Genomic DNA, 10,469 nt, shown 5'->3' on the forward strand with positions numbered 1-10,469 from the left:
CCACCTCGCCTGGCCAGCTTTTTGTATTTTTTAGTAGAGACGGGGTTTCACCGTGTTAGCCAGGATGGTTTCGATCTCCTGACCTCGTGATCCGCCTGTCTCGGCCTCCCAAAGTGCTGGGATTACAGGCTTGAGCCACCATGCCCGGCTTTATTTTCAACTTTTTAAGATAACTTTAAGTATAGGGCTTATATGCAATACAGATTTGAGTTTTACTTTATAAACCAGTCTGATTATCTTTTCATTTTAATAGGTGAAAGTCTAATTACATTTCTGATAAATTTGGGCTTAATCCTATATATTGTCTTATGTTATATTTTCTGGGTTTTACAGTTTTTAAAAAGCACTTTCAGCCTGGGTGTGGTGACTCATGCCTGTAATCCCAGCACTCTGGGAGGCTGAAGTGGGTGGATTACGAGGCCAGGAGTTCGAGACCAGCCTGGCCAACATGGTGAAACCCTGTCTCTACGGAAAATACAAAAATTAGCCAGGCGTGGTCGTGTGTGCCTGTAATCCCAGCTACTCGGGAGACTGAGGTAGGAAAATTGCTTGAACCCAGGAGGCGGAGGTAGCAGTGAACTGAGATTATGCCACAGCACTCCAGCCTGGGCGACAGAGCAAGACTCCATCTCGGAAAAAATAAATAAATAAATGAATAAAAAATAAAAATTAAAAAATGAGCCTGGCATGGTGCTGTGTGCTTATTGTTCCAGCTACTCAGGAGACTGAGGTAGGAGGGCCACTTAAGCCTGGGAGTTCAAGGCTGCAATGAGCTATGATAGCGCCACTGGACTCCAGCCTAGGCGAGGTGACAGAGCAAGACCCTGTCTCAAAACAAAACAAAACAAAAAACACAATGTGTACCTTGAAGTAAAATTGCTGGAACGTAGAAGTGCATGTTTTAATTTACAAGATACTCAACTTGTTCTGGGAAGAGATTGTATCAGTTTATGCTCGTACTAACAATGACAGTGTCTGAGAATGGCTTTTCCTTCCTCTCTTGATATTCTTCAACTTAAGTTTTTGATATTGTCCTTAATATTGTCTAACTGAAATTTCTGCTGATATGAGGAAGGGAAATGCTCTTATGGTTTTAATTTACCAGTGATATTATTGAGCATCTTTCCAGGAATGCATTGTCTATAAAGTTTTTCTCTTCTGTGAATTACCTGCTCATACATTTTTTTGTTTTGTTTTTTGAGACAGGTTCTTGCTCTGTTGCCCAGGCTGGAGTGCAGTGGCATGATCTTGGCTCACTGCAGCCTCTACCTCCTGAACTCAAGCAATCTTCCCACCTCAGCGTGTGCACCACTGCACCTGGTTAAATTTTTTGTTTAGTTTTCTTGTACAGATGAGGTCTCACTGTGTTGCTCAGGTTGGTATAGAACTCCTGGGCTCAAATGATCCTCCCATCTTGGCCTCCCAAACTGTTGGGATTACTGGCATACTTCCATTTTGGAGAATGTGTCTTTTTCTGGACATTATTCATTTTTCTATAATACATGTTTTAGTTGTTTTTTCTCAGATTGTCCCTTGCCTTTTGACTTTGTGGTGTTTTCTCCCACATGCAAGTTTTCAAGGTTGATGTCAAATTCATTCCCTTCCACCAGATGTGGTCAGGATGGTAGTGAGGAGGCCGTGCTCCCCTTCACTGTGTTCTCTGTGTCTTGCAGGTTTTAATGCTGTAAGTGTGTTTCTCTTGATATTTTTTCTTGACCTTTTCCACAATGATAAAGAATTTTACAAGTCAACCCTGGTTGAGTTCTTTCACAGAGATTTTGGTGGAAGAAAGGTATAAAATGCAAGGGCTTAGGTCCTATTACTGGTTTTGGAATGTTCTTTTTTTGGTCATAATTTTCTTTTATGTTATTGATTACTTTTGTCCAAGTTTCTTTAAAATAGTTTTCTTAAGTTCGGAAATAAAATCCTTATGGAATTCTGGTTGAAACTGACCTGATATAAATTAACCTGAGGTAAAAATGTATGCATATATTATTTTTTTGTTTTCTTGCAATTATATATTACATTGATTCATTTAAATCTTGCTTAGAAGAATTTCGTAACATTTTATAGGACTTTTTGTGTTCTTGCCAACGATACTCCCTTATCTTCCACTGTCTTATCACTTGCCATCTGGCTTCTGCCCCTCGAGTTTAGCTAAATGCAGGTACCCTTCTTCATTTTCTATTCCTGAGGTTATTGAGATGTATAAGATAGTTCTTACCACTATCCGTTTTCTCTTTTCAAAACTCTGTTCTCTCCCTTTAACGGACTCTTTCCCCTGTTTTTCTGTTGTTTCCTCATTTACCATAAGATCTTTGTGATATTAATGTGGATCTCTGTCCAGTTCTGTCTAGTAGAACTTTCTTTTTTTTTTTTTTTTTTGAGACAGTCTCGCTCTGTCTCCCAGGCTGAGTGCTGTGGCATGATCTCAGCTCACTGCAACCTCCGCCTCCTAGTTCAAGGGATTCTCATGCCTCAGCCACCTGAGTAGCTGGGATTATAGATGTGAGCCACCGTGCCCGGCTAATTTTTGTATTTTCAGTAGAGACGGGGTTTCACCATGTTGGCCAGGCTGGCCTTGAATTCCTGGCCTCAAGTGATCCACCAGCCTCAGCCTCCCAAAGTGTTGGTATTACAGGCGGGAACCCCCATGCTCGGCCTCTAGTAGAACTTTCTGTGGTGATGGAAATAATCTATATGTGTGCTTTCTAATACAGTAGCCACTACCCACATTTGGCTTTGGGTACATAAAATGTGGCTAGTGTGACTAAGGAACTGACTTTTTAAAATGTTATTTAAATTTAAATTGCTGCATATACTTAGTGGCTACCATATTGGATAGCATACAATCTTTTCTTTTTGAGGCGGAGTCTCGCTCTGCCGCCCGGGCTGGAGTGCAGTGGCCAGATCTCAGCTCACTGCAAGCTCCGACTCCCAGGTTCCCGCCATTCTCCTGCCTCAGCCTCCCGAGTAGCTGGGACTACAGGCGCCCACCACGTCGCCCGGCTAGTTTTTTGTATTTTTTAGTAGAGACGGGGTTTCACCGTGTTAGCCAGGATGGTCTCGCTCCTGACCTCGTGATCCGCCCGTCTCGGCCTCCCAAAGTGCTGGGATTACAGGCTTGAGCCACCGCGCCCGGCCAGCATACAGTCTTTTAATCAAGGGGATCCAATCTGTAAGTCTGTGTGTAAAGATAGTGGTTGGAGCTTCAGGCACCTCAGAGTCTCCCATGTTGGAAAATATCTGTAGTCTTCTCCCATCAGGCTTCTTTTATTCAGCATTAAGTTAGTTATTGTATAAATCTGGTATTTGCCTGGAGTAAAGACTTATTTTTGGTAAGATGGAGTATAGTGGCTTCAGGTGATGCCTACAAGAGATGAGATCCAGGCAAGTGAGTGAGGGAACAGTAGTAGTTGTATTTCTAGGGAAAGAATGAATGGTATGGATCTAACAAAGGATAGGCGAACAAGGCCTCTCAGGCCTGGGTATAGACAGGTAAGAAAATCCAAGGCAGTGCTTAGGACAGACTGATAGGGATGAGGCTTTCCTTGGGTGAAGGGTGTATTGGAAAGAAGAAAGATACAGATGAATAATATTTCCTTTTCAATTTTGTTCTGACCTATACTAGAGACAGCTTTACTTTTCAACAGATGAGAAACTGTTATGGCAAAGACTGTATCTATTTAACCCCCAAATGCCAAAATATGTAGTTCTAAAATAATCCCTAATCACATCTAAACATGAAAATGTCTCTGTCACTGAATAGTCACTATATTTTGGAATCCTGATTATAGCCTTGAACACCAAGCTTATATTCTCCAAGAATTATTCCTTAAGTAAGCTAGTGAGTTTTGATCTCTTTTTTCCTGACACTTACACCTGTAATAATCTGTATCATATTAGCTTATCCTTCATTATGTGCCATATGGAATTATCATCTGCACAGGCTTGAGCTCTCAGAATTTACAAAATGTAGAAAGACCCTGTGTCAGGCTTTCCTGCCTTTAGTAGGTACTTTGGACCTACTAATAGGTTCTATGTATTTGAACATGTTGGCTGATTGTTGTGGTGTGAAAAGGACTTTCTCATTTTTTGAGATCATCTTCTAAAAAATAGTTTTCTTTCTATCTTACTCCAACCAATATCCTCTCCTGAAAGTATCACATATCTTCTCAATAGGCATCATTTTCCCTGAATGAGAAAAGCTGATAGACCTAATAAAAGATAGGTTTATTTTAGTCACTGAGAAAAAATGTATGTAAATTTTCCCTGGACCCTGATAAAAATCTTAGAAGTTGTTAAACAGCATTAGTGGGAAAAGATGCCATGAGATTAATCTGGCAGCAGTCATCCATTTAACAACATGCTGACACTGTCCAAGGCATTGGGTGCAACAGTAGAAGAAAAAGGAGTGAACATCAGTCCCTGCCCTCATGAAGCTTTCAGTCTTATGAATACCAGTGCAGGATGAACTGGAGGCTTTAAAGACTAGAGGCAGGGAAACTGGCTGTGATCTAATCAGACATCCTCAATTCCTTATCGTGTTAGCATTTAGCTTTGCTTGCCTTTTGATGACCTGCATTTTACCTGTTTCCCCAACTACCACCTTCCACTACTATCAACACATATACCTTCCCTTCTCAGCTCTCTTTATTCTTTGTGCTTCCATTGTCTTTTGTTCATATTGCATGGCCATATTTGGGAGCTATTAGAACTACGTACTTTCTACCCTCCTTCCCCCCAGTTAAATTCTTCCATTTCTTCTATAACAGTTTTCTTCCTCATAGCAAAAGAACAAAGGAGACATTTGCTTTCTTGATATTTTTCAGACTGGGAGTCTTGGTGTGAAATCAAGGAATTATCTCCAAAATGGTTCATTGATGAAGGTGAAATATCCCGGGAGATGATAATGGAAAGGCTAGCAAGTTATGGCCTTGAATGCTCCAGTTTCAGAGAAGCCTGGAAATATAAGGGTGAATTTGAGCTACATGAGAGAAATGCGGAGAGGCACTTCATGCAAGTGACAGCTGTTAAGGAAATCTCTACTGGGAAAAGACACAATGAATTTAGTAATTTTGGGAGAAGCATACCCCTGAAATCAGTATTTTTAACACAACAGACAGTTCCTACCATACAGCAAGTACATAAATTTGATATTTATGATAAACTCTTCACCCAAAATTCACTCATAATTGAATATAAAAGACTCCGTGCTGAGAAGGAATCTTTGATAGGTAATGAATGTGAAGAATTCAACCAGAGTACATACTTTAGTAAAGATATAGGAATTCCTCTTGGTGAGAAACCTTATGAAAGTAATGATTTTTCAAATTTCTTAAGTTTCCACTCATTACTTACTCAACATCAGACCACTCATTTTGGAAAATTACCCCATGAATACAATGAATGTGGTGATGCCTTTAGCTGTTACTCATTCTTTACTCAACCTCAGAGAATTCACAGTGGAGAGAAACCATACACATGCAATGACTGTGGAAAAGCCTTTAGCCGTGACTTCTTTCTCAGTGAACATCAAAGGACTCATATTGGGGAGAAGCCTTATGAATGTAAGGAATGTAACAAAGCCTTCAGACAGAGTGCTCACCTTGCTCAACACCAGAGGATCCACACTGGAGAGAAACCGTTTGCATGCAATGAATGTGGGAAGGCCTTTAGCCGTTATGCCTTCCTTGTTGAACATCAGAGAATTCACACAGGTGAGAAACCATATGAATGTAAAGAATGTAACAAAGCCTTCAGACAGAGTGCTCACCTTAATCAACATCAGAGGATTCACACGGGAGAGAAACCCTACGAATGTAATCAGTGTGGAAAAGCCTTTAGCAGACGCATAGCCCTTACTCTGCATCAAAGAATTCATACAGGAGAGAAACCCTTCAAATGTAGTGAATGTGGGAAGACCTTTGGCTATCGCTCACACCTGAATCAACATCAGAGAATTCATACTGGAGAAAAGCCCTATGAGTGCATCAAATGTGGGAAGTTTTTTAGGACTGACTCACAACTTAATCGACATCATAGAATTCACACTGGAGAGAGACCATTTGAATGCAGTAAATGTGGGAAAGCCTTCACTGATGCTTTAGTTCTAATTCACCATAAGAGAAGTCATGCAGGAGAGAAACCCTATGAATGTAACAAATGTGGGAAGGCCTTCAGTTGTGGCTCATATCTTAATCAACATCAAAGAATTCATACTGGAGAGAAACCCTATGAATGTAATGAATGTGGGAAGGCTTTTCATCAGATCTTGTCCCTAAGACTACACCAAAGAATTCATGCTGGGGAAAAACCTTATAAATGTAATGAATGCGGGAATAATTTTAGCTGTGTCTCAGCCCTTAGACGACATCAAAGAATTCATAATAGAGAAATGCTCTGATTATAACAAGTATAGGAAAGAAAACATTTGGTTACCACTCAGTCCTTATTGAATATTAGTGAGTTCTTCTTGGTTAGTAATTCTTTGAATGTAGTTCATATTTCAGTTCATGAGAATCCATTATTTTAAGTAGCTCAGTAGTAGACATCTGTTACTTTTTTTTGTTTTAGACAGAGTCTTGCTCTGTTGCCCAGGCTGGAGTGCAGTGGTGCAATCTTGGCTCACTGCAGCCTCTGCCTCCTGGGCTCAAGCAATCCTCCTGCCTCAGCCTCCTGAGTAGCTGGGATTACAGGTGCCTGTGACCATGCCTGGCTAAGTTTTGTATTTTTAGTAGAGGCAGGGTTTCACCATATTGGTCAGGCTGGTCTCGAACTCCTGACTTCAGGTGATCCACCCGCCTCCCAAAGTGCTGGGATTATAGGTGTGAGACACCATGCACGGCCACATCTGTTACTTTTTTATCTGTTCTGTACCTAGCTTACCCCACCCTCAATGCATATGATTCTGGTGAAACTGTTAATCAGGGACAGTAGTGGATTGGTCACAGGCTGGCCAATTATTTCCCCCAACCTAGTGATAAGGGATTGGCAAATAGCCCTGTCTGGATCAATGAAGTCCTTTGCGAGTATTCCTATGGATAGTAAGATTTTTTTCTGGAATTGCAAGTTTCAAGGATTTAATACGATTAAAAACTCACCAGGAGCCTTTTTGCCACTCATGAGGAAAGCTTTCTCAAAGAGAAATCTAACAGAGGAAAATGGAGACGAGAGACAGAAATCTGATGATATTGTTTGATCTCCTGGATCCAGTCATTCCTGACAGCTACACCATCCTTTTTCATTTTTTGTGATCCAATAAATTTCCTTTTATTTATTTTTTCTTAATTTGGATTAGATTTTTGCCTCATGGAATTAGAGTGCTGACTCACACATTCTGTGTTTGCTATACATAAGAGAAAGCCTTAATTTTTTTCGTGACATAATTATTTATACTGAGGAGAAAACTTATGATATAACAAGTTTATCAAAGTTGAATACACAGCCTTCATAAAACTGAGATAATTGTTACATTTTATTTGTCGATAAAATTATTTTAGTGTTCCTTAGTTTTTTTCACAATATGAATATTTTAAAATTCACCAAGTAAAATTCTTTTTTTTTTTTTTTTTGACAGGCTGGAGTGCAGTGGTCGGATCTCAGCTCACTGCAAGCTCCGCCTCCTGGGTTTACGCCATTCTCCTGCCTCAGCCTCCCAAGTAGCTGGGACTACAGACACCCGCCACCACGCCCAGCTAGTTTTTTGTATTTTTTAGTAGAGACGGGGTTTCACTGTGTTAGCCAGGATGGTCTCGATCTCCTGACCTCGTGATCCACCCGTCTGCAGCCTCCCAAAGTGCTGGGATTACAGGCTTGAGCCACCGCATCCGGCCGTAAAATTCTTTAACAGGCTTCCCCTTACGGAGTTGAAATCATTTGTCACAGTGACTCACCATGTACCTGTAAAGAGAGAATGGAAAGCTAAGGGAATAATGGTTTCATTTGTTTAATGAATGACTCTTCATCTTCAAGGAATTACTTGATTTTCTTCTTTCAGTATGGGTCTAAACATATTCTGTGGCAGAATGTAATAAAATTAAATTGTAAATGAGGTCTTTTGAGGGTAGGCTGTAAATTTGGTTTAAGGCCGGGTGCGGTGGCTCACGCCTGTAATCCTAGCACTTTGGGAGGCCGAGGTGGGTAGATCACCTGAGGCTGGAAATTTGAAACCAGCCTGACCAACATGGAGAAATCCTGTCTCTACTAAAAATACAAAATTAGCCAGGTGTGGTGGCGCCTGCCTGTAATCCCAGCTACTTGGGAGGGTGAGGCAGGAGAATCGCTTGAACTCGGGAGGTGGAGGTTGCAGTGAGCCAAGATTGTGCCATTGTACTCCAGCCTGGGCAACAAGAGCAAAACTCCTTCTCTAAATAAATAAGTAAATAAATTTGGTTTAAGAAGTTTATGGATAACTTCTTTGCAGCTAGAGATACCAGACAAAGATATTGCTGGCAGAAAGAAAGTCATTTTTAACAAATGGTAAAACTAAAGCAGTTAATGCCTAAAATTTTTAGAGACTAAATCATTTCCATTATTGGGGGTAATGAGGAAGATGAAAGTGTGGGGCAATACATTTCTTTTTTATCTGAATGTATGTAGGGAAATAAACTGGTGCTATGGTAGCTGGGCCATCTTGAACAGTTAGAACCAGTAAGAATACTGGGCATTGCCTGAAGAGCATCTATAAAAACAGAACAAGTGAAAGAGGAAAGAATGAAGGATTTATATGTGAAACAGTGACTACTACTTTCATAATTTGTTTAGTATTCAGTTTATACTTTAATAAAATCTGAAAATTATTTTTCATAAATATTCAAATTCCCTTTAACAGATTAAAATACAGATTTCGTGAGTCAATACTTCAAACCTTGAACAGAAACAAATATGATTATAAAATATTTCCAAACTTATGTTACATCTAATCTGAAATATATTAATAGGCTTAATTCATGTCATCATTTCTTTATTTTTTTAAACTATTTCTTGGAGATATAGGGATATTTATTTTTATAATTTCCAAGCACTGAGTAATAATTTATTTCAGAAAGTTTCATAAGGTTACAGTAAACTTACCAAGCTTGAAGAATGACTCAGACCAGTAAGAAGAGTCTGAGTTACTCACTAATTGATTTCCTTTTTTCTTTTTTGAGACAGGTTCTCACTCTGTTATCCAGGCTGGAATGTGGTGACACAATCATGGCTCACTGCAGCCTCAACTTCCTGGGTTCAAGCGACCCTCCCACCTCAGCCTCCTGAGTAGCTGGGACTACAGGTGTGCTCTACCACACCTGGCTAAGTTTTGCATTTTTTTGTAGAGATGGGTTTCACCAGTTGCCCAGGCTGGTCTCAAACTCCTGGCCTGAAGTGATTTGCCCATCTCAGCCTCCCAAAGTGCTGAGAATATAGGGATGAGCCACTGTGCACAGCTACTGATTGATATTTGATCTAAGTTTGGCACCTGATTTCATCCTCCAGAGTGATGTAAACCTAAGCCACTGGTTCATTCTCTGTTTATACAGTTTTATTTTATTTTTTTTTTTGAGATGGAGTCTCGCTCTGTCGCCCAGGCTGGAGTGCGGTGGCCGGACCTCAGCTCACTGCAAGCTCCGCCTCCCAGGTTCACGCCATTCTCCTGCCTCAGCCTCCCAAGTAGCTGGGACTACAGGCGGCTAGTTTTTTGTATTTTTTAGTAGAGACGGGGTTTCACCGTGTTAGCGAGGATGGTCTCGATCTCCTGACCTCGTGATCCGCCCGTCTCGGCCTCCCAAAGTGCTGGGATTACAGGCTTGAGCCACCGCGCCCGGCCCATTCTCTGTTTATACAGTTAAACTTCACTTGTAATGTTGATAAAATCTTTTATACTCATGTCTTTAGCATAAGTGTTTGTATTTTACAATCTGATGTTTCTCCTCACAATGAGGTACTAAGTTTTGTTTCTCTTCAACTGTACAACCTGATCTCTTAGGATTAGTGAAAATTTATGCTTTATTAATATTTGATTATTATTGGGATCATCTAGAGATTTCTGTTTATGTGTGTGTATGTGCATCTGAAGATGTGTATTTTATTTAAATTTTTTGTATTAAGTGCCTACTGTGTGCCAGGCTTTGTTCTAATCTAAGCAACGGAGATACAGCAGTGAACCAAACAGACAAAAATTCCTGCCTTCAGAGAGCTAATTTCTAATGAGGAAGACAATGAAAAAGATATGTAAGTAAAATATATAATAGGTAAGAAAGTAAATTCCAAGGCGAAAAAGGTGAAGAAAGGAATGGGGAGCCAGGGAAGGCCCCTTCTGAAGTTAACTTTTGAGTGAAGAGAGAGAGATCTATCTATGTATCTATGTATCTATCTATCTGTCTATCTATCTACCTACCTACCTACCTACTCATCCATCCATCTATCCAAACTACATTTATATACCCATCTATAGACACATTTATATGCCTTTATAGCTAATGGGAAGG

The 10,469-nt window shown here is 40.2% G+C and overlaps 1 protein-coding gene across 2 annotated transcripts in view; it reads left to right on the top strand.

The window, feature by feature from the left end:
• Positions 1 to 7,284, top strand: part of ZNF527 (zinc finger protein 527) — a 23,894-nt gene extending 16,610 nt beyond the window's left edge. For both annotated transcript variants that reach the window (XM_011952344.1, XM_011952345.1), the window contains exon 5: positions 4,833 to 7,284. In XM_011952344.1, coding sequence (XP_011807734.1) covers positions 4,833 to 6,406 — 1,574 coding nt within the window. In that variant the 3' untranslated portion in view covers positions 6,407 to 7,284. The remainder of the gene's footprint in view (positions 1 to 4,832) is intronic.
• Positions 7,285 to 10,469: the final 3,185 nt, after the last annotated feature.

This window comes from Colobus angolensis, unplaced genomic scaffold (genome assembly GCF_000951035.1).
Source record: "Colobus angolensis palliatus isolate OR3802 unplaced genomic scaffold, Cang.pa_1.0 Scaffold34, whole genome shotgun sequence".
NCBI classification, from domain to species: Eukaryota; Metazoa; Chordata; class Mammalia; order Primates; family Cercopithecidae; genus Colobus; species Colobus angolensis.